At 36.8% G+C, this 25,572-nt stretch overlaps 1 protein-coding gene and 1 long non-coding RNA gene across 2 annotated transcripts; one reads left to right on the top strand and one right to left on the bottom strand.

The window, feature by feature from the left end:
- The first annotated feature begins 9,611 nt into the window (after positions 1–9,611).
- LOC147759415 (uncharacterized) lies at positions 9,612–11,143 on the top strand. The gene is made up of 2 exons (XR_015331490.1): positions 9,612–10,015; positions 10,246–11,143. It is a non-coding gene; the product is annotated as an uncharacterized LOC147759415 (long non-coding RNA).
- Positions 11,144–11,772: 629 nt separating this feature from the next.
- LOC106167112 (calpain-5) lies at positions 11,773–25,547 on the bottom strand. Its single transcript, XM_086997889.1, has 13 exons — positions 25,368–25,547; positions 24,377–24,569; positions 23,912–24,043; positions 23,385–23,593; positions 22,851–23,043; positions 22,284–22,480; positions 21,977–22,054; positions 21,255–21,435; positions 20,827–20,940; positions 20,264–20,460; positions 15,956–16,080; positions 14,753–14,892; positions 11,773–14,318 (listed from the first exon to the last, which is right to left on the bottom strand). The coding sequence occupies exons 2-13, from the start codon at positions 24,545–24,547 to the stop codon at positions 14,136–14,138; spliced, it is 1,920 nt and encodes a 639-aa protein (XP_086854015.1). The 5' UTR covers positions 24,548–24,569; positions 25,368–25,547; the 3' UTR covers positions 11,773–14,135.
- Between the last annotated feature and the right edge of the window lie 25 nt (positions 25,548–25,572).

Raw genomic sequence — 25,572 nt, 5'->3', positions numbered from 1 at the left:
TCACAAATGCAGGCTCATTCAACATGGGCGCCATTATCCTTATGTGACTGTGAGTACCATCCACACAGCCGATGACCCCAGGGAATCTGGCAATCCTAAAAAAGCCACACCGGATCGTGGCCTTCTCCCTAGGATCTATCGGGAACTGAATAAATTGATCTTTTCTTCTGCAAAGGGCCAATGACACTTCTCACAACCCTGCACACGGTGCCCTTGTTGACGCCGGTAGTATCACCAACCACTTGGAGATATGAACCACAGGCATAAAGACGCAAATCAATGAGAACTTGCTCTCTCACGGAGAGAGAACAGCTTCTGCCAATAGCAGGCTGCAGTTCCTCTTCCAACATTCCCTCTATCAAATTAATGCCTTCTCTGCCAAAATGAAACCTTGCACGCAGTTCAGAGTCACTATAGCTGTCAAAGTCAAATACCTCTCTTCGAAAATTCCTCTCTCTCCTGTGTCTAGGTGGATTATACTGCTGAGGATTCCTGTGGAACCTCAGCAGGTACGCCATTTTTATCCACTGTATAATTATTTAAACGACCTCCCAGAGACGTATAATGTATAACCGACTGTTTAGCTGATTTATCCACCATATAAAGTTATGGGGCTGTGTAGAATACTGCTCAAGGGAGAGCCTTTCTCCAATTCCGAAATTGCATCATCTGAAATATTCCCTTCACTCCAGGCACAGGTAGGTGTCATTTCTTCTTTGATCTCAATGTTTCGAGGGGGAGTCTTCATACCGCTGGAGTCCACTCCTGCCACAAGCATGTCTCTTCCAGGAACTGCAGTCTTCACTTCTGTCTTCCCGGGATCACTCTTTCTTCTTCTTTCTGTTTTCTAGGGGAAGTCTTCACACCACTGGAGTCCACTCCTACAAGAAGAACGTCTTTTCTTGGAACTGCAGGCTCCTTTTCTGTTCTCTTATACTCACTTCTTCTTTCTTCCTTCTGTTTCTCTCTTTGGTTTCTTTTTTCATCTTTTCTGTTCATCAGCTTATCTTATGTTCCTTTGGTGGTCACGGGGCTCATCATTCCCTCTGGTTCTCTCCTCATGGTCTTTCTCGGGGGTGTAATGACATCCTCAGGGTTGACTTTCACAATGAGCACGTCGCTTCTGGGAAGTGCAGGCCTGGGTTCTATTCTTCTATGCTCACTTCTCCTCCCATCTCCTAGTTGTTCTCTTTGGCTTCCTCTCTCAGTGTTCCTGCTTTTCGGTCTGTCTCGATTTTCTCTGGTTGTTTCACTTCTTTCTGTGAAATGAATGGGGTATCAAGGAGCTTTTAATTTATTGTTCAACTTCAATTATTCCACTATAAAGTGACTCAATCTTTCATATTCCAAATAACGAAAAGAATAATCAATCAACACTGTAGCAAAGTTCAAATCTTGTATTATTATTCTAAATTCAGTCTCCACAATAACTTGCAAGAAAGGAAAATGGGGTCTTCTTGTACAATCCCGTCTATCACCTTTTTCTCTATCAAAATAAAATTTTCCAACAAAAAATTAATACAAAAATTAGTCAAGTCTGTTAAGTTCCTCCTTCTGCCCACCACATAAAGTTCTCCCACATTTTCCTTGGTGATGTGAGGGTGCAGGGCAGTCTCACACAATTGTTGGAGGCTGCCCTGCACGCTCTCCCACCATCCATCGTCATAGTGTTGGCTTGAACCTGTAAGATAAATGCTCCTAGCATAAGCAACCTGTTTAGACCCATAAAATGGCTTGAGGTTATCATAATGCACAATCTTGGGATTACTTCTCTCACTGTGTTGAATATGGTACACTAGGTCTGACATTCTCTGTAATATTTTTAATGTGCCCTCCCATTTATTCTGTAACTTTGGACTGTACCCCTTCTTTCTAAAGAACATATTGTAACGCGCGAGGTCGCCGCGTCGGCGCACGACCTTGGACGCGACGTGGGAATATGATGTTGAAACAGGGAAAGTATATCCCGGTCCTTCGAAATTAACAACAAAGGCATATGGTTACAGTTCAAATATTATTATTATACACCAATTTGCTTTCAATAAAAGAGATATTTCAAGAGATATATACAAGGCCTAAAGCCATAGAGTTTGTAATAAAATCGAGCAACGTTTTTCATGGTATGGTAGCGTAGCGCAAATCAGCATCTTTCTTCATGGTAGAAACGACGACCGTTGAACGCGGCGGCGTCATCTAGGGGATGGCGACGATATCTTACGCCTGGGGACGGCATAACGACGACCGTTGAACGCGGCGGCGTCATCTAGGGGATGGCGACGATATCTTCATGGTGGGCGTCTGTTCAGTTTCTCAGCATTCCGGCTGTTATTCGCAATGGCAGAGGAGCTCGGTACGCATCACACGGCCGCAGCCGCGGGAACGGAACCTGAATGGGATTCACAGACTGTACCCTCGGTCTGTGAACCTGGTTCGATGACTCGACTGTGAAGTGGACACGGCGACACTCTCCACCAGCAAAATCTCACGGGTACGGTTCATGCACACAACAACTCAGTCCTGGCACTTTTTCCACCCACGGGCGGCGAGATCGTAGGGGAACGCTGAGGCCTTCAGTTCAATCAGTGAACATCTTGGCGGCAGTAAACCCCGCGGACCCGGAACCTGTGACTGTTAGCTCTGAAAGAGCAAGGTTAATCTTCCGTGGCGCATTTCCTGCATTATCTACGCCCTGGACCCGTCTGTCCCATGGGAAGTTCCCAGTCTCGCCTCGGCGGGAGCGGAGGTTTCCTAGGGGAGCACCGTGATCGAGGGTTAGGACGTCCTTCACCATTACTGTCTCTTTTCGCTTTCCGGTAGCTGCATGCAAAGGGACACGTCCGGCGGACCGAACTAAAACAAAATAAGAACATAACACTGCCCCGATCATACACGGGGGAACACTGTGCACTCGGGCTGGCATTTTCCCTTCAGCTCCGAGCTGTCGACGGCGCCTCCTACATGACGTCTTGGACCCGATCAGCCTTTCACCCAAAATTGTCCATGCCGCAGCGGCTTCCTTGGCCAGGATCCTAAACATCTGCAACCAAGGGATCCCATGATCTGACAGCCACCACTTGTCCTCCGGAGCGCGTCACGGTGAATGCAGTTACAGGATTGCGTTAAGAAACTCGCTAAAAACTAACGGTACATGTAGCTGACATAACTGTCAGCCAAAATACTACAAAAAAAAAATAGACTAATCTTCGAAAAGAAAATTCTTCACAATTTTTCCCGACTACGTCGGGTAGCCCGTTTCACTCATTTTTTGTCTCTCTCTTGTGCTTTATGACTGTCACTCTAAGATACTTTCTTTCTTCCCCGCTTCAACTTGAAGAACTTGAAAGACGCCGCTAACGATCAGCTGAGCGGTTATTTATAGCGACCGTGACGTCATGAGCGCAGGTCGCGCGGTCACACTTTCTGACGGCACGTCGACACGGTTGGAACGTCATTGTTGATTCTTTCCCGTACAGCGGTACAAATCTAACGTTTCTTTCTTTGTTTAAAATCATGGGGTATTTGGCATCTTTTCGTCTTTAAACGGCTCTAAACGGCAACTAAAGTTGGACTGGTAAATTTTTGTCGGCATCGGTGTAGAGCTATTGGAGCCCCGTTCGTTACAATATAATACAGTTAATCTCTGTATGTAACCAACTGCAGTGCTCATTCCAAAATCATTATTTTAGTCCCATGTTAAAGCTTGGTCTTTATATTCCATATATTAGTTTCCATTCTCTTTTCTCTTTGTGCATTTTCATTAAACTGGTTGCATTCATGGTGGAGGATGATTGGAAATATTTTTTGCCACTTTTGGATGTCTCCCCAGACTGCATGCTATAAAAACATGAGCAATGCACCATTCAATATGAGTCATGTTCAGAGCACAGTCCATAGCTGGAAGATAAATTTGCTGTACCAAACAATTTTGTTGATACACCTTTCATGTTGATATTTATCCTTTTTTCCAACTTCTGTGGTGGAGCATGTAAAGGTAATGGGATTGCGGGTTTCTGAGGGCCAATTTCAAAACACAAGCCATATATGTGATAAGATTCTTTTGTTTTGTTTTTTCCTTGTCAAATATGACAACTGGTTCACAATTTCAAAAAAGAGCTGGTCAGATTCATTCATGAAACTGAAAATTTTGACCTTTTGAAAGATAGGAATAATCTGTATGTGACAGATGTCAAGGACAATTTAAGACAAACTCCTGTCCCCCAAATGCCTTGCCTTCTTAAAGAAAGGCACCCATGAGTATTTTTTTAATTTCATTTATTTATTTATTTATTTATTTTTGTATTTAATATAGTCCTATTGAGAAAAAATTAAATATTCAATTTTAGAAAATCTTGGTTTTGAACCATTACCCAATGCGATGTAATTGACGATAATGCAAATCCACTCACCTGAATAAAACAAACTGCATAAAATGTGCTGACGCGGAAATAATGTAATGGTTTTGGTAGACTTGTATTAGTGCCATGTTGGTGAATTAGTTTGGAAGCTTGAGTATAACAGTCTTTGAGCTGAAGTGCAGCCATATTTTTTTCTGAATCAGATGCTTAAAACATCTATTCTAGTAAGTGATGCACTTTTTAGGCTGTTAGAGAGAAGAAAGAAACCAACATCTATTTGAAATAGCCCTTTTACTTAGAACTAGACAAAGGAATTAGCATAATAATAATAATAATAATAATTATTATTATTATTATTATTATTATTATTATATATATTTTTTTCATTTGATAAAGCATTATGTATTGTAGTCAGCCAAAGATGGGTTAAAAACAGGTTTGACAAGGAGGAAAAAATACATAAATTGCCTTTGGGCAACAAGACAGAACTTGGGATGAAAACTTGACATAAGAAATGATATAGGGAATGGTCTTGCTAGCTAGCTCAATTAAGTGTGCAACTGTTATATAATTTATGATTATTAATCTACATGTAATTTCAGTTCAGTCAAACAGAATCCATCCAGATGTATACTATCCAATGTTCAGTACTATATGCACCCACCCATACCTAAGACAGGCCAGACATACCGGTATTAAATTGTTTGCAAACCATTCCTTATATCCTTGCATACAATATAATAATACATATTTTTATTTGCATTATCAAAGTGAACATCAGATCTGTTGTACATGTATCAAAGTGCAAGTACGTAGAAATACATAAAAAAAAAAGATACTCTTGTTTTCAGTTGATTTGAATTCAGTTGCAAATTTCTTCATATCATTTAAATTGATGAGTAGCACTGAATCAGGCATACTGTTATTGCAGCATGAAGTTGGCCAAAGACGGGTATTTGAGAGGTGGGGCATAACAAATACACTGTACTAGTCACACTTAATCTCCCTTCTAGTAAAGAAACGGAGGGAAAGCTGCTTGATTGGACCCAAACAATGTTGTAAGAAACTGATCCAAGCTCAAAAGGCTGGGCTCCAGGCTTCCTAGTTTCATCGCAATTCAGCGTTGTAAAGCACCAATTTGACTTGCGAACAGGCAACATACTGCACGTCTGTACTGTATAAATGGCAATAAAGAGACAGAGAGAAGGAATTAAGGGGGGGGGGGGAACATATGCAAACAATAAGTAGATGATGTCTGTAATTGAATGATCTTGGCGATCTATTGCAATACAGGGAAATGAAGCCATATGCAAGCTTACTCAGTCATAAATCCTCTGCCAACCTGAACCTAAAATAGGCTAGAATGACGTTGTGCCTTAGTTTTTTTTTATTCAATTTTTTTTTTAAACAGATAATTAAGCTGTGATCGTGTATCCTTTTGGGCTAACATAGACGTTCTCTTCCACATGCTTGGGTGCTTTATTGCTGAACTAAATCTTTGTTATGATATGAACACTGGGCTAGCTGGTGCAATATGGTGAAAATGCATGCATGCATATTTGAGCAATGAACATTACAAATGTTTTTGCCCATGGCCAACCTGCTTTGAAAGAAAAATTCTCCATGACAACCCCTAAAACAGAGCGAAGTGTATTCTTTAACAGGTGGGTGTGCGCAACAGGTCCAACGCTGGAGCTCTACCTCAATCAATTTTACCAGTTCACTGCCAGTTCCCCCAGCATGCTTTACCAGTCCATGCTCTTCTTGGCATTAGCCACCATGTGCTCCTCTGCTTTTCTTTGCATTCGTGAGTGCTCCTATGAGCTATGCCAAGTGCACTCACCATGTTAGATATCTCCTCCCAACAAGACTTCTTTTGTATGTTGTCAATGCTTGTTGTGAGTTTCGACTTGATGGTGTGTTGGTGCACTTGGCATAGTACAGTTGGGAGGGAAGTTTCCCTTAAAGACCAATTGCACTTTCTTGTCCTCTCAGCAGCAGAAGACATTTTTAGGATTGTACTTTTTTTAGCAGCAGTGCCTTGTGGGTAACCAAATATGGACATAGACTCAGTTGTTCATAGCAACTATATATTCAAAATGATTGAGGTTGTTCCTAGCAATTATCTACTGTATAGTGATTTTATCTAACGGTTAGCTACCCGCCTATTTATACGCTCTTTATACAATGCATATTTATCCACCATTTTGCTAGCTTGGGGATTAATTTACAACCCAACCCTGCCTGTTTATACGCTTTATACAATGCATATTTATCCAACGTTTTGCTAAACGCTGTATAGGGGATTTACACACTGTATAGACAAACTTGCTGTGGTTTGCCAGAAATCCTTGCAGATATATGTCTTTTAGACTATTACTGTCAGCATAGCAGTACATTTATAAAAACAAATCTATATATTAAATCACTAATTGTAAAATAATTTAAGCATTAAATACCTGTTGTTTCGAACCCGTCAGAGATGCCATTGAAGGTGGGGTTGTTCTTGTGCCTGTCTATTAATTCCAGTGTTGTAGAATCTAGTGGTGGAGCAGGAGCTCCATCTAATCCCCAGTCTTTGTACTGTGGCTACATATGCCACAGTGAGCTTTCTTAACGGCAGTCACAGGTTGTCGCCATTTCTCCTTGCATTCTTCGTGCGTTTGGGGAGCTGACAATTGTGCTAGTGGAGAGGGCCCTTCTAGATGATGCTCTTTATCCCTCATTTCATCAAAGTTAACATCAGTTTGTAAAGATGAATCGATCAGTAAAAGGGAATGTCAATTTACGACACCACTGACCATGTTGAGTACTTCTCTCACAGCTGTGATATCCAGTGTGACCTTTGATTTGTTTAACAAATGCCCTTGCTGGTGCATCACATATGAAGCAGGATATTTCAACACTTATCCTTTTACCAATTACTTCCAAATGTAAACCATTTATTTCAATTGTCTAGTTTCACAATTTGTGCTTGATCCTATGCACTTGCTCTACCTTGGTGTTGTGCGTAAACTTATTTGCCTCTGGATGAAAGGCCCGGTACGTTGCATTGAGTCGAATTGGTGGAAATCAAATATATGTGCCATCTCTCAATCTTTGCTGAGTCTTCGCAGATATGTTCCTTATAAATTCCTAGGAAGTGCAGGGCACTCAGCGAGGTGGACAGACGGAAAGCAACAGAGCTTCGTCAGTTTTTATTGTACAGCAGCATTGTGATTTTAAAGAAATATTTACCATCGGCTTTATATTCTCACTTCTTAATTGCTTCTTTTTGTAGCAATATTTTCTATGTCTAGTCCCTCCCTTCATGTCCAATACATAGAGTATTCATAGACAGCTCTTGATTAAGTTTGTCAAAGAATTCAGTAACCACTACGGTAGAGACATGCTAGTTTACAATGTTCAAATATGGTCTGGATAAGTTGTTCATAGCAACTAAACACTGGTTAAAACAATTAAACATCCGTTAACTAACCAACTGTTTAAATGTTGTTTATTAAACAATTTGAACTGCCATCTAGTCAACCAGTGTTTAGAGAATTTATCCACTGGTTAGTGCTAAACATCCTTTATGAAACTGGGCCCTGGTAATTTCTCCCCTTCCATCTAAGAACATATGACCTCCTTTTCTGTGTACTCTGCATTTAACAGCTCCTCTAGACCAGTGGGTTGCTGAGTGATCACTCTTCCTTCTTTTGGTCTTCTTCTAGCTCTTATGTCTTTTTCAGAATCCTCCCAGACTCCATATCACTGGGTATTGGAGTCCATGTGATTATTATCCTCCCTCCCCCCCTTTTTTTCTAGGTGTGATTGCAGGTTGTGGAGTTTCTCAGCATTTTTTTTATTTTTTTTTTTGTCTAGGTGAGATTGCAGGTTCTGGTGTTCCTCAGCATTTTTTTTTTTTTTGCACTCTGAACAGTTTGAAGTTTGATATCATTCAGCATAAGTTCTCTATCTGTATCATTCAATTTCATAGATGTCTCTTGTTCTGAATAAATTGACTATGTTCATTTCCTATGGTTGTAAGACTTAGTTTTAAGTGGAGTTAATTCCTTGTTAAAGCCTTGAAAAATACTTACACTGGTGATCTAAAAGAATGCACACTGTAAGGCCACACTTTTTTATTTTTATGGATGACATCCTCTGGGGACCCCAAAGTCGGTGCGAGCGGGCGAAAAAAAAAAAAAAACAGTCCAAAAAAAAAAAAAACTGCTTAAGAAAAGTTATGTTTTCAGTACACAGCTGGAAACACTAATTTACCACAGAAACACGTATCAAACTAACAACATGTCTTTATCCATGCTCTCAAAATATTAAAGCTTTGTGAATAGGGCCTATTTCGTAGAAAGGTAAAAAGTCATGAATATATATGCTGCATATTACCAAATCTATTTAAGGTTATTTCATGCATTCTGTTGGTATAGCATCCAATAAAACAAATATCAAATAAACAGCGTGTCTTAATTTGTACTCTCAGAAAATTAAAGCATTGTAAACACTTCACAGAATTGTTAAAAAAATGAAGCAAAGATGGGCCTATGCTTCCTACTACTAAGGTAATTTCGGTCGATGCCATTTTGTCTACTTCGACTCAAACGCTAGCAGCCAACTATCGGGTGGCCTGTCCGACCTTCAGTCCACCAAATACCACGACGCTCTTGTCGACCCTTTTTTCGCTCCAAAAAGAAACTGGTATGTGCTGCTTTGGACAGAATGTCACTGAAATTTTCCGGGCGATGATCGCTGGCCGCGGCCAGCCTTTCGTATAATTGTAAAAGGGTGATATCTCCATGTCCAATATCAATGGCAAACCAATCCAAAAAGACGGCCCCCGTTCTCTTTATGACTTTAATTGTCGTGTATTTTGAAATTAAAGCAATAATAACTCTTCGTTTCGGCCAAAAAATGAATTTTCCTGGAGTAAACAACAATTTTCCCATACTTACCAATGGTTAATGAATCCATTTTTACATTCAAAGTTTGTCCCTGGTTTTTTTCTAAAAAGTTTGGTTTTTTGTTAAAATCTCTTAAGAGCTTGCGGAATTAGCCGAGAATTGCCGATTGCATTTTCCTGCAAATTCAATAACGATGTTTGCGACAACCAACTTCCTTGCATGGGGGGGGGGGGGGGGGGGGGGGGGGGGGGAGAGCGGTTTGGGGGGGGGGGATTTTTTTTTTTTTTTTGGAGAACGGACGAAAATCGGTGCGCGCGCAGGATGTCATCCATAAAATTAAAAAAGTGTGGCCTAATCTAAATCTATGCTGAAAAGAACACACATTAAAACCACAGCAAGAGTGACATATAAAGTAAATATTGAGGTGATACAAATGTGAGGAATTCATGTAACAATTGAATTAGTGTAACTATGAGTGATCCAGCTACATGCAGCACTGTAAACAACAGATTACATTATCTACATTTTTGCTGAATTTGTAACTCAAAATTCCCAGATATAATGTCAATCATAATACATATTTTACAAAGTAACATGTTTTATAATAAATAGAAAACATGGATACAAGCAAAGGCTGCAACATCTTTCCGATGATGCAAGTTATATTTTTGCTTTGCTCTCTTTGTTGATCTTTTTTTTTCAGCATCACCTACAACAAAGTTGAAGGCAGCAGTGAGAAAAAGTGTATTGTGAAGAAAAAAGGTAGGATTCCCCCTTGACTAAGAAGTATCAAAATACATTTTATTTACTCTGTGGTATTAGGTGTACTTTGAAAACGATACATAAAAATATTGTTTTATGTAAGTTATAAAAATAAATAATACTTACAATATTAATTTAAAGAATAATAAATTTAAAATAAAAAGTCAGAATATCTCAGAATATATGGTGTTCTGATAGTCTACTGAACTGTTTATCGTTTTCCTTTTCAGTTGTTATTTTCACTAGATTCCCTGAACACTGTGGCTATATATAGTAGTCTACCTGCACATGTACCGGTAGAAGCAGAAAAAAATGGCATCCACTATAAAAGCTAAATGAACAGCAGAGAGTAAATCATGATCGAGGCACTCTCCAAGTCAGCTCTAAATATAGAAACTGCTACACCTGAAAAATTCACAACATCGAAGAGAATAACATTGCCTGTATTTTATGAAAGATAGATACCATATCTTGTGGATTATATCTTACTTAGGGTGAAAGGTTTTCACCAATTTCTTTTAACTGATTGTGTGATTGGAGCCTTCATATCTCTTAACTGCATCTAAGAGGACAACCTTGTCTGAATGTCATGTTGTCATTTTTTTGTGAGACGCATAATGGTGGACATCTGAGAGAGCAGTGTGCTTTAAATTCGTCATAACAGATCCAATGTGACAGGTGACGCTTCCAGTGATACAAAGGAGGATATCTGTTCTCATATGGTTTATTTGACTTGCTTGTTCCCATTTGTAATTTCCAACTTGTACACAAGTTTCAAATCAAGAAACTAAAATAGATAAATATTAATACAAGTGAAAAATTAAATAATAAAGAAAACAGATGACAAGCTACTTGCAGCCTAACAAGGGAGACAAAAAAAAGACTGAATGTGGAATAGGATGCATCCGAAATATTCACAACATCAGAGAGGATAACATTGCCTGTACTTTATGAAAGATAGATTAAAAGGTTTTAAAAGCAGTTTTAAGGACAGCCACTCTGGAACTGAGAATGAACATTTTGTATGTCATAAATATCTCATGGTGTTGTGTATTTTGTTAGATATGTTTTCTGTATTTTATTAATTTTGTGTCAAGATTCAGAAAAAATAAAGTGGAACTTCCTGTATGATGTTTTTGTTCAAATGCTGTAAGATCTGTGACAGAGGTTAGTATACTGACAGTCCATAAAAACGCATCATTTTTTTTAATCAAATAATGTTTTAAATTTCTTGGCACATTAAGTAAATAACAGTTTTCGTGGGAAATATGACCTATTATTCAGTCATACAAGGTGAAATAAAGGTAAGAAAACGTCATGCAAGGTCATGTGATCAAATCTCTTTGGTTCCGCCCAGCATCCCCAGGGCCCGCAGTCGCTCTTCCAGAGTCAGGCATGGCATCACTGAACTTTTTTTGTCATGTGTCATACTGGATTTGGTGACTACCTTAAATAGGCTTAATTAATCACCATATATTGAACCTGATTAATTCACACCAATCACGAAACAGGAAAAACACATGATTTTGTAATAGCTGATCACAAAATCACTGAAGCAGAATTTTTAAATATCTGAGTGGTCAGCCCATTCTCTTATGACCAAACGAGTGCATTTGTACTAGTTTATATGGTTGGAATCGATTCTTGGTAAACAAGTACAAGAAAGTGTTCTCATGCGTTTTCACTTACTGTCAGTATAATTATTCCTGTAAAGTATTTACAAATCATTTTTCAAAAATGAAGAAATAAGTAAACAGCATTTTGAGACGCGTTTTATTCCAATTTTTACCATAACTCACTTTGTAAGAAAATTTGCAAGCAAAAGATTCACATCTATAAAAATAGCACTCTGAAAAAGTTACAGTGACTGTTTATCTATTGTAATCATTTCAAACAAGGAAAGCAGTAAGCACTAAACCTGCCCTTATTTAATTGTGGGGATGTAAAAAAATGTGTCAATACAAAAATATGCCACACTTTCAGAAATAATAAATCATAATGCATCTATTTATGTAAAAATTTCAAATACGTGAAGTAAATTGACCCAGAATTTAATGCCTTAATAAGGACTCCTCGAGATTCCAGATGCAAGTTATATATAAAGTTCATGCAGCTACACAAACCATTAAAGAAATTTTAATTAAATGATAAAATTTTGTTCTAATGAAATTGGAAATTTGTTTAGTATACCATGATTGTTGAAACACTTTCTTTAACATCATTACATAAAACACTTTGACCAGAATCTTTTTTGCTGACAAAACCTACAAAAATATAAAATTGCAACTGGACTTTTTACACACATTTTCCTTCCTCTGGATAATAAAGGTCAGTGTTGTCCTCACAGATAATATATATATAATGCAAAGCCTGAAAACATATAAATGTATAATGTACCAGTAAAAATATCTTCAAAATCTGCTAGCAAATGCAAACACAGTTATGATATGCTGATGTGTGCTCCTGTATTCTCTCTAAAATAATTTGTTTACTAGCTCCTCTCTTCAGTCAATGTTTATCACTTGAACCCTACACTTGGCACAAAATGGCAAAATCTAAATAAATAAATATCACTGCTATTACAAGCATCCTTTTCAGTGGAAATGGCTTTTCCCAGGATTGGGGGTACAGGCCATCCAAAATTACCACCTGTAATTTCCTACAAAATATAAGGGAGTCCAAGTATGCCTAAAGCCGTTGAATTTCCAAAATTCCATAAGCTGTCCAGCCCTCTTTGAAAATATAGGCCAACTGGTGATACTGGCGGCTGTTCAAATGACGGCTGGATGGTGAGAAACCCTTGCTAGGTAATATATTTGGTTATGCATCCATGCAGCAAAGGCAAGTCTTGATTCTCCCAGACCATTTTATGACTAAAAAGCTGTTAGCTTTGTGGCAAGATATCTCAGCAACAAGCATCACCATAGCCAAAAAAATTCTACCATTATCTAAGTTAGTCTCTAATGTGACCTATTTGCTACAAGATCAAAAACTTTATAGAATTTTATACAAGACAGAAAAACAAACAAAAAATGCCCTTTTTTCTGCAAACTAAACAACCTAAGAAAATGCACAAGGAAAATTCTATATTGAGAATGCTCATACCTTTTAAAAGAACATGTTACCCTCAAAGTGTCCATTTTCTTTGAAATTAAACAAACATTAGCGAGAAGCAAAGCATAATTAACATATTCATAGCAATGTTTTGTTTACAGAAAATAAATGAAATTGGAAAGAGATATATTGTTAGAAAATAATTGCTGTTGAAGTCGCACTTTTCAACACTGAACACTCATGTTCACAAAAAAACTTCAGCCCAACAAATTTGTCTAATATGACCTATTTGCCTATAGATAAAATTAATAAAAATGGTCTAATTCATTTGGAGACTACATAGTTGTCCCCTTAAAAATTAGTTACTGTACAAGTATTTCACAGAAACAGCATGTCTTGCTTGTTATTACACGGGACACCCTGTTTCATATTTTTGAACTACTTTTGATTTATTTTGGGTATAAAATTGGAGACCAAGCTTTTTTATGAACAAATAAAACCCCCTATCACTCTGCTGCAAGCTTCTTGCCACTATCTTACAAGGGTCCCATGGAAGGGAATGTACCTTCTGATCAAAATTGTTTTCTGCTGTAAATATTGAGAGGAATCCCCGATCCTCAAACAAGTAGATCATTTTGCATAAGTTTGTCCATAAAATTACCGACTGGTGATTGTATGAGTAACCTAGCAAGACTGGGTAATTAATAAAATTTTGTTCACATAGAAAGAAATTCAGCTACATTTTAAATATTGAAGGGAACCCCAAATCTTGAAACAAGTTGATAATTTTGCAAAAGTTTGTCCATAAATTTAGCAACTGGTGATTGTATGAGTAACTTTTCAGGACTGGGTAATTAATAAAATTTTGTTCACATAGAAAGAAATTCAGCTGCATTTTAAATATTGAGGAGAATCCCACATCTTGAAATAAGTTGATCATTTTGCCTAAGTCTGTCCATAAATCTACCGACTGGTGATAGTTTGAGTAAATTTTCAGGACTGGGCAATTAACCAAATTTTGCACATCTACAGTATTTCAGTTGCATTCTTTTTTTTACTCTTTCTTTTACAGAGCATCCACTTCCTTGCATATTGTCATTTCAACGATCAGCTTCCCTGGTTTTTTGGTTGCTTTTTCGTTTTTTCTTCCGTAAAGGTCTACCTCTAGTATTTTACTCTCACATGGCTCAGTGGCAACGAAGATGGCTTGTCCCATGAACTCATCCCTGATATTGTTGCTATTCCAAATCTGAAAAAAAAAAAAAAAAAAAAAATAAAATAAATAAATAAATAAATAAATAAAATAATAATAATAATTTTTAACAAAACCATAACAGTTCCATATTCAACACAGATCTGGCAACTGCATTTTTTAAAGTTCTTAATCTGGAAGAAAAATTAAATTTTTGATCAAACAAGTACATTTACAGCTTTCTCACAAAGCATATATTTATGTTATGATTACCAGTCCTTAAAAAAATTAAAAAAATCCAACATTAAAATTACATAATATATAAATGAAAATTAAATGTTTTGACCACGTTTTTGAATGCTTCATATTTTATTCATTTCATAATACAACAATCAGTCAGATGTATCTGCAGGATTGTCCAGCAAAGAAGTCCTCCCCTTAAAAAAAATTAATAATAACAATAATAATGGAAAAAAAAGTTCAAACATTACCTGAACTTTGACTGGTTTAGTTAGCGGTTTCTTCCTGTAAAAGATGGCCGCCGTGTCCCAGCCTGGGTTGAGAGTGTCCTTTTGAACGGGAGTGGTCACCTTCTCTCCCTCACAGCTTATGATACAGTACGGGTCTGCACCTTAAAATTAGAACAGTATTTTAAGATAAATCAGAAAGTATCCTGTACCACATTTTCCTTGTAATAGGAGTGTATTGGAATCTAGATAAAACTTGTGAATGAAACAAGTCTTTAATCATTTCCATATAAATAATTGATTAAATGATGCAAAATCAATTATAGTTTCTAAAACTATTTTTATTGCAAAATATCAAATGTTTATAAAATCATTGGAAAAAATTTTAAATACATTTTACTCAGTGTCTTAAAAAGTATTATTCATAATTTGTAAATGCGTATATAGCTTATAACAGCTTAAAACTTAAACAATTTGCAAATACAAGCAAGCCCAATTTTACCACCAAAACAAAGCATGCAGTTCACATACAGTAATTACTCAAAAATTTAAAATGCCGCACTTTGTCCAACATTTAACTTCTAGTTTTATCATTATCAGACATGCCCACAAAGAATGCTCTTTAAAATTACAGCCAACTATTTTTCAAAGCCTTTGAATCAAATTTGAAATATTACTTAAAAAAATATTTTATGGATATATTATAATTCATGCTGTATATATTTATTGAGTAATTACAGTAGGATCTAATACCTTGCATTAAAGCAGGCTAAACCTTCACCAACTTGAAACATAAAAACATCACCAGGTAATAACTAATGTAACTCATACAATAAATTGTAAGGTTGGTCAACAGCACTAAATCATCTAAATTTTTTTGACTGTGAACATTTTCTTCATAAAATGGAAATTAAAAATAATTTTCTTCTAAAAATTTAACTAAGGTCTTGACTTCTTGACTAAACCGATGCCATGAACAAATGCAGGTTAAAGATCAAGGTCAATGTGAAAGCACAGGTTAAAGTTCAAGGTCGATGTGAAAACAACAGTTCAATGTCAGTATGAAAGTCACAGGTCAGAGTTCAAAGTAATTAAGAAAGTCAGAGGTCAAGCTCACCATGCCTACTACATCTACCACAGGTTAGAAGTAAAGGTCAGTGTCAAAAGTAGAAGGTCAAGGTTAGTATGATAGCCACAGGTCAAAGTTCAAGGTCAAGCACACCCTACCTCCTACTGAGTCTTGTTTCTCCAGACCGGTTGCTCTGCGTGTGATAACTTTAGTAACCATTTGGGGCGCTGACCAACAGAAACAACACAGACAAGGCTTCTGGGGGGAGTCATACATCATCTCCCTAAGGTATAGAATTAAAGGCTTTTCTTTTTTAAAATTGATGAGATTTGCTCATAATTTAAATCACAGAGAATAGATGATACAGTAAATAGATCCAGCTAGCAACCATGTACCCTGTAAAAAATATGGCAATAATCCTGAAATCTGACTTATTCTGTGATACAAAGTTGACATACTCAAAATTCCATCAGCGTTTCCCATTTCAGAAAAGAAGGGAAAATGAAAACTGACTTCCTCTTTTTCCTGAACTTATACAAACCTCATGAGAAAACTGAACTAGAACAAGATGTTTTGAAAATCATCAAACCCAGATTAAATAAAAATAATCACTTCTTTTCTGCTTAAAAATCAGTCTATCCTGAAACTTCCATCAAAATTTGTGAATGACTACTTGAGATAGTTTGTTGACTAAGAAAAAGACACACAGGCAACCCAAACACTGACAAAAACATAACCCTCTTTCATTGGAATCTTTTCTTATGAATCTGAAAGGCAACACTCCTATGGCTATAATATTTTTATATAAATATGTATAACTCTATTTGGTTTGTATTAAAGATATATAAGTTGCAAGCCTAATAACAATATGAATATACATAATCCAAATCATTCCTCATACCCATACAACAGTTAAGCATAATTCCAATGCTAGCTCGGAGTATAAAATATACTATAATAAGTGCACCATGTCACATTCCACATGCTAGCTTGAAATAAGTGCCCTATTCTATCATGGGGTTGCCAAGTACTTGCATATACTATCTACATATTTACATGTACTTAAGGAGCGAGCAGAAGCACAATGGTGTCTTTTTTATTGTCCTAAAAGTTAAGCATGTCTACATGTAACAAAGGAAAGAAAGATATCAGATTAGTCAAAGGAGGTTGGAGGGTGAGGGGCAGAGTCCGTTTTCCTGAGCTGACATTGACCTTATATTGACCTTGACCTTGCTTGACCTTGCCACACTTCTCTCACCTCCACCTGTAGATCTATCCAAATTTTCAAGGCCAATTGCTTGTTTGACCACTGTTTTAGTTACTATCTGAGGTGGTGTCCACATAAAACATGGCGTATAAAATCCAGGAACAGGGTGATCATGGACCAAACCACTGGAATTATAGAGTCAAAAAGCACATTCAGAACAGATGATCTGCTGACTATCTGATCTGCTGACTAAATATGGCCAAAAGAACTTAAAAAACAGTCCTGCTCAATCCCCTGAGTCTCCCCCTTCCATAGGTGCATTAAATGGCTTAAATCTCAACTCCAAAATTTAGTTGTGAGGTCCCTGGCCTGCAGATATAGTATGTGTGGAGGCAGGGAGGCCATCAGCACTGCTTTTTAAGTGAGTCAGCCATATTTAGTCCACGGATCTTTAAGTCGACTAATCAACTTGTTCTGAATCCCTCAAAGTTGAGCAATGATCTTTTAACTGGAATAATTTTTAACTATCTGATCCCATGTAGAGGTCAGACCAAGGTCATGAGGGGCCTCAGAGGGGGGGAGGCAATCATGGGAACTGACAATTGGAATTCAAACTTCTTTTTTTGTTTCAGGTGTGGCAAACTGCAAACAAATTTGCAAGAAGAAAATACTAGTAAATGACTGTGGTTTTAAATAGTGGCTCTGTCTACTTTCTTGTCACAAGTGTTCATTAAATTACCGACTGTTAGCTGTCAGCAACAGCCTAATAAACAAGGGGTACACCAGCTGAGGAATAAAAACACAAACTAAGTTTACAAGCACTAAAAAAAGGCACTGTGAGCACTTAAATAGCCACTGAAACTGCATATAAAAGCTGTACACTTAAAAAATAAGAAAGCTCTGTTTATGCCTCAAAAAGTTAGAAAAGCTCTAAGTTATACATTTATGCAAAGTGCTTTGGGGGTAAAAATCTACATTACTAGTAGTTTTAATGTCGTCTGCCAGATATTCCAAAGACTGTTCCCTCCCCTTCTTCTCCTGGGGCTGATTTCTCAAAAAAGTTTTTACTTTTAAAAACATCAGAGATATGGTGTGCTTCAGTTAAAAATAACTCCAAAGCAGTTAACTTGTATAAAAAATGAATAAAGTAAGAATTGTTCCAAGAAAAATATCCCTTGTAATAAAAAGGTGCAATATACCAGTAACAGCTGATCTAGTTTACTACCACATTAACTTGGGTTAATGTGGACTGAAATTTTGGGCTAAAAAAATAAAGATCTACGTCTGGGCCAAATTATTTTTGAGAAACAGGCCCCAGAGTTTAGAAAGGACATTTATACCAAGCTCACATAACATCAAAAGCACATATGATATAATATACAGTTAAGTCTCATGCACATATGTAAACAGAAAGCATGCTATTTGACAAAGACCATCCATCCTGACCTCCTTCTGCTGTATCCTGTCTTTCAAGACCAACAGCATTTTTGACTACAATATGTGCCACTTGCTGAGGGTCTGTTTGTAGAAAACATGGCATCCACAGGTCTGGTGGAGGGAGGTCGCGGATAATTTCTCTGTAAGGTTAGCAGTATTTTTGTCACCTAATATTACAATACAGGCCTGAAGCCGGGGAGGGGGGATTCCAACGAACCACCCTTTATGTTGGGAAAAGGACTTCTCTGGGTAAAATTTGATCTAGGTACAAGGTTTCATGGTTAAAGGTCCACTTTTTCAGAAAAAAAAAGACTCCCCCCTCACCCCCTTTTTTTTTTTTTTTTGAAAACGCTGGTATGGGCTCGTATAATCAACTGTGAAAGTCACTGTCTTGATGAAGTTCTCAATCTAGGTCATTGTTCTGACCTATTTCTCAATCTTGATTATGACCTGACCTAGTTATGAATTATCAAGGCCATTAGTCCGAACAAGAAACACAACCAAAAGCAGAGCTGTTATGGGTCAATCTTCTGCACCAGAGCAACACGAGCAGCTCATAAGAATGTGATTTTTTCTTCAGTCAACAGCTAATATTGAGATAGTTTTTACCTCCAATATTTCGATGTCTAGCAGGAAATCTTCTTCAGGGAGTGAGGCTATTCCCGAAGAAGATGTTAGCTGTTGACTGAAGAAAAAAATCACATCATTCTTATAATCTAACACAGCTGATAAAATTCTTCTATGAAAAGCAGCTCAATTTACTTGATCAAATGTGATAGCAACAAGTGCATGAGTGTGCATATATGCATGCATGCCTATGGCTATATAATATGTTGTGACTTTATACCCTTGAAATGTAAAGATGAAAAGTGGAGGTAATAATCTTTCTATATGCTTTTGGCTACTCTGAAATCTGATCACAAAATGGAATGGACTCCTGTATCGATGATAATACAATTCTTTTGCAAAGTAACATTTAGTAAATATAAGCTTTTGTAAATTATCAAATGGTATACAAAAATCTCTTAAATCAGAAAAAAAACAGATATCAAATAAATGTCATAATTGCCAAAACATGTAATGTGCTTATCCATGTCTACTTACATGTTTTCTTAAATCAAATGATCATAAATCTGCCTTATAGAAAAATCACATAAAATGTTCATAATTAGCAGAACCACAGTGTTTATCAACTTTGAATCTTAATTCAAAACTTGTGATGAATAATTTTTCCAGTTATAGCCACCATCAAAAGCACTACTATACACACATTTATCACCAGTCTCAGAGGTAACTCAGAGGAAATTACGTTCACTATCAGCACACTACTGGCATAGTACATGTACATAAGTAGTAAAGATAAGGGTGTCACCGCTGGTAAAGGAGGTAAGTTTTCAGAATTCAGTATTTTGGGGGGATGGGGGGGGGGGGGGTGAAGAAGGTACCTCAGGGGCTAAAACCCCCTTTACACTGGATGGCATCCTTTCTGCGTCCTTTGTGTGATCATGAAACTGGCATCGCTGTGGTCGTAAAAAGGAGGCACAAGCATCCCTTTGGTTGCAAAATGATTGCTCAATGATCGGCCAGTTGTCCACACATAAAGTTTTTTTTTAACTCTCAAACGTGGGGTGTACTTAGGGATGCAGAGAGGACCCCATCCAATGGAAAGGGGGCTTAAGTGAAGGGGCTCACGTCTTCCGATCTGCCACAGCTCCTGATACTCAGGGTGTTACTGGAAGTCTCAGGAGGGCAAGCTGATACTGGACACAAGTTTCCCATTACCTCTGAAACCCAGAGTGACAAAATCATAAGCATTACTCACCTTGCATCATTATCAGAACTGGTATACATCCGCAGCAAAAACTGTCCCTCTTTTCCAGGTTCAAAAGTACACGGTAAGAGCACATAGCGCCCTTTCTTCAGAGTATGGCGGAGGAAAATTGAACGGCTATTTCTGAAGGCTGAGGACTTGACAATCTCTTGTGGTCTGTGGACTCTGTAACGCCGATTTTCTTCAACCTGAAAGGGAACCCAAATGTTAAATATGCTTGCAAACCTGGTTGTCATTTCTTTTGGCAATCTGTGCCAATCTGCTTGAAAATCTGACGCCTTATTTTTTCATCAAGTAAAGAAAATAATCAATAAACATTTGTCAGATTATCAAGTATCACAGGGGCTACAAGCTAGTAAACGAAATTACCTCTTATGTACTCAAGTTACACTACAACTAATGCATTACCCAATCTCTTCCAACACCTTTTTAAAAAGCCCACTGACCCTCCACAAATAGACAGAGGGAGGGATAGAGAGAGAGAGAGAGAGAGAGAGAGAGAGAGGGAGAGAGAGAGAGAGAGAGAGAGAGAGAGAGAGAGAGAGAGAGGAAACCTTCATTATTGAGAATCCCACTGTCAGTTTATCTGGGTCTCCGTCTCCACGCCCACTCTTCTGCATCAGAGAGATCATCACCTCATCTTCTTCATCTGTTATCTTGAAGACGTACTGAAAAAAAATGAAACTTTTGGTATAACATAACGACTGTTACAATAACAACATGATGAAATAAGTGTCTCTTTTGTATACTTTAGACGGTAAAAAAAGTACATTGGTAAGTCAGATTGATCAAGGGACTTGGATGAAGGGTCAAGAGGTCATGCCATAGATAAAAATTTTTAATTCGTCTTTTTCGAAATGATTTACTAGACTAAGTACTTTTTTTCTAAAATGTTTTAGTTTTTAATATGGTATAATCTGACCTTGCAAACACTTGAAGTTCATATAACCTCCTATTTATTTATTTATTTATTTATTTATACCTGAGGATTCCTCAAAAATGTGTCTTTGTTGTTCAAACAGCCACCAGCTCTCATGGGGTTTTTCCAGGCACCGTGAAACTTTGCCTCCCACCACGCCTTGTGAAGGCTGAAGAATGATGTATTCACCACCCTGCATATGGCCATATTGGTGAAATAGGTGCAGAAGTCATCGAAAGTCATCCTATAAAATAAAATATAAAATTTAGGTACAAAGGTCATCAAAAGTCATCCTATAGAATAAAATATAAAATTTAGGTACAAAGGTCATCAAAAGTCATCCTATAGGATAAAATATAAATACAGGTGCAGAGGTCATCGAAAGTCATCCTAGAGATTGAAAATAATTTTAATACTCCATTAAAATGAACTTAAATCCATAGTTAGGGAAGATACCCCATCTTGGCTTGAGATTACCAAGCAGTGACCTCTATAGTCTTGTTGGTGAATTACTAATAAAAGCTATTTTAGCTTATATTGCTATTATTGTGAATCGTTTATACTGGAATGTGGAAATGTGAGCTAATCATAATAAATCTACAGAGAGGGTACATAAACTGAAAAGCTGTCAAAATTTGTTATCAGATTTAATAAGCTCAAATTTTTCTTTGAACAATGCAACTGTTGCAAAAAAAAAAAAAAAAAAAAAAAAAAAAAAAATCAATCAAATTAAATAAATTTTCACCTCTGCCATTCAATTCTTTTTTAATAAAAATGTTGCTCACCAAAATTCTCCATCATCTTCAAAAGTCAGTCCAAGTTTCTCTCGATCTCCTTTTCCAATCTTTTCCCATTCTGGTGATCTAAAAACAAAAAAAAAATCAGAACCACATTAGTGTAATTCAATACATTATTCCACAATTACAAATAATAATCATATTTGTAATTTGCTGTTAGAAATATAATCTGAAAATATACATAAAATATATATAAATTCTTGGTTTTAATTCTAATTATAAAACCCTACAATTTTGCTCCTTTTGGTAGATATGGATAGATATTGGTAGATATCACTTTGTCTTGAGCTCTCACCCATCACTAAAAGCCCCCGTCCATTCAACTCCTCCCCACGGGTTCCTCAGTCGCACCATCTTAATTTTGTCCTTCTTGAAGAAGTTGAAGAGCCCAGTGCCCTCTAGTGGCACTTTCTTCACAGCGGTAATTCCGTAGGCATGGCCCTTCACCAGACCTGTGTCTGTTTTTGCCTCCATCTCATCTGCTGATTGGGCCTGAAGGAGTTTTGTTAGATTTTTGTTTTGAAAATTATATTAAAATCATTGAAATATAGACTATTTTAGTATATTTAAGTACATACTTTAATTCCCCAAAAAACATTTCCCGATGTCTATTACACTAGGGGCCAATTAATACTCACAAATATACACACCCACCCTTTTATGTAAGCAGTAAATATCTATCATCTTTTTCCATGAACTATTCACACGAAGAGGGGATTCTTTAATTTGGTAAATGCTTAAATTGGATAAACACTGTATCACAAATGCCTCAGTCACAATAATATGTCCAAGTTAAGGGAAGTATATTATATATTGAAACGTTTTCATGAAATTCTATATTCAATAATAATAATATACATACAGGTATTGCAGCTGCCATAAGCGATCTCCTCTGGATCTCCTTGTATGCCATATCCCATAATTCCATCTGCTTGACTGTGTCTGTGGCGTATTGGCCCTCCTTGATGTTAATATCTTCTGCGATACCACCTGTAAAATCTGTGAGAGCTTCTTCCAAACTACCTCCATCTAGTGCTTCATAGCAACCAAATAACCTGTGGATAAAATTACATCTTTACACAGAGGGAAATCCTTTTCTTTGGTTTTATTCAGAAATGTCTTTTTTTTTTCACAATATCAACACAATTTTCAATAACAAAGAAACAATATTTGACAATATTTTCATCAATATTAAATAAGTTTTGTAACTGATGACCATTACAATATAAACAAGTTGCAAAAAATAAAATAAAATAAAATAAAAATAAATAAATAAATAAATAAATAAATTAATAAAAAAAATTAATTAAAAAAAAAATTGAGATCAGATATTAATAACCAAAGCTTATAGTAAGGTGGTCTTAAAAATATTACTGCAATTAGTACTGGCACCTACTTTGCGTATGCCTTCTCCAGCAAGGCACTCCAGAATTCATTCTTGGACGTTGAGTGCACAAAGCACAACTGGCCCCCAATTGTAGGCAAGAAATCATCAATCACAACATCGATCCACTCGCCATATCGCCAAAACTGGAAATGGAATATCCCGCCATATTTTTCTGGATGCTGATCATCCCACTCCTGGTCCTTGTGGTTTGGGATAACCTGGAAAGAAAAATAGGAAGTAATAGTAGGAAAGAATTGAGAATGCTACGATAATATCCAAATTGTGCATTGAATTCTCTCCTTCCCCTAAATTTTTGCACACATTCTCTACTCTCCTAAGTTCCTAACACATTCAAAGGAGAATATCTTTCAAACAGAAAAATGATTCAACTACAATAACAAAATAGATATTGCCTTATCTAGACATCACCAAGTCACAAGAACTTACTAAAACATGACAATTTACAACATATATGCCAGCATAAAAATCTTAAAATTTGTCATCACGTTTCCTCGATGACGTTATGTATCACATACCTTCTGCCAAATTGCCTTCTCGTTTGCCAAACAAGATGCTGCTGCGACAAACCAACAGTTACCCAGCTGGCCCTGTGATACGTCCCCGCTACTCGTGCCTTCGACAAACAACTTAGGATTTTCACAAATATCCTAGAATAATCAAATTATAATAATAAAAGGATAAGATTTTTTTAATGCTACAAACAGTTTGATATTTTATAATTAATTAATTAATTAATTAACAATCACTGTAATTGCTTTTTTTTTTCATTCCACTGGTATTATATTAATTAAGAAAGAAAGAACCATGAAAGAAATTTATATCAATAGTATGGCACTTTGCAATGCTGAGTGACTTATTTATGGTTCAATGACCTTGTTATTATAATCATCATCATCAAAATCATAATATTTTCAAATATCATCATCATTCTTGTTCAACTTCTTTTTCAAATTTCCATCATTATAGCTGAAAAAACCTGCCTTGGGTCTTTTCCATTCCACTCCTGCCAGTTTCCCCTTGGTATAGAATAGTGACTTGTCATCTGGAGGGAAATCTGTATCTATGAAGGGATGTCCTGATGTCTGGGCCTGCTTGCGAAGATCACTGTATACCTGTCCGTGATAGGGTGTAGGGGAGCTGAACAGTCCCATGGCTGTGGATGATGACTATTATCTGTAAATCGTCAAAGTTAAAGGATTTTTACTATGTTATTCATACTGTACACTGGGCCAACACACTGTAGCACCCTGAACTCTTAAATTGTCAAAATAAAAAGATTTTACTACATGGCTTATATATTAGGGCTATATACTACACAACAGTACCTACCATTATCTGTCCTATGTCAAAGTTAAAAGATAAAATTTAAAAATTTTACTACCCTGTTTGTCACTTTTTAATGAATACCACGTCTTTGTAAATGCACAAATTAACCCCAGAATAATGCAGACTCAAGTATATCTACAAGACAGCATTTTACTCAGTCATTATCACATCACCATATCGAAACAGATTAAGGTTTATTCACCCATTAGCATATCTAAAAATAAAAAAATAATTTAATTACAAACATTTAGTTGGGGAAAATTGTAAAGACTAAAAATGTATCTACTACTATTATTGTATATTATCTATATATCGATCTATTGATCTACAGTATCTACATGTGTATACATGTAGAAGTGTTTTTTGAGGGTAGGAATTGTCCTGGGAATCCAACCCAATGGTTAGTTTACCATTGCAAGACAATACTATCACGCCCATGAAGTCCTTAATGGAGGCAATCAATACCATGCCTGACGCACAGCCATCTGTCAAAACTCCATATTATCACTGACACTTTTCCACTGCAATTACAAACACTGCAGCATTCAGAGTCACTTTCTGGTCAGATCACATCAATCTCTTCCCCAAACCGTACCATGAAAGCACTTTATTCAAACTCAAAGGTCGAGTAGATCATGTACTCACCAAGCAAAGAAACCCCGTCTCTTTCCTAGGAGTAGATGAAGTGGAGTTTAGTGAGTCAAGCTTCTGTTTATCTCGGTGCCTTGTTGCTTCTTGACCTATTTCCCCGCCCTGCCAAAAACTGGTACTTGCCATCAGGACGCCGACAAGAGTTTCCGAACAAAAATATACATGTTTTATCCTATATCACATCATGATGCTCTTTATA

This window comes from Lingula anatina, chromosome 10 (assembly GCF_051362555.1).
Source record: "Lingula anatina isolate TDL-2025a chromosome 10, LinAna3.0, whole genome shotgun sequence".
Lineage (NCBI taxonomy): Eukaryota > Metazoa > Brachiopoda > Lingulata > Lingulida > Lingulidae > Lingula > Lingula anatina.
The sequence above is the reverse complement of the archived record's forward strand: the minus strand, read 5'-3'. Positions and strand labels throughout refer to the sequence as shown.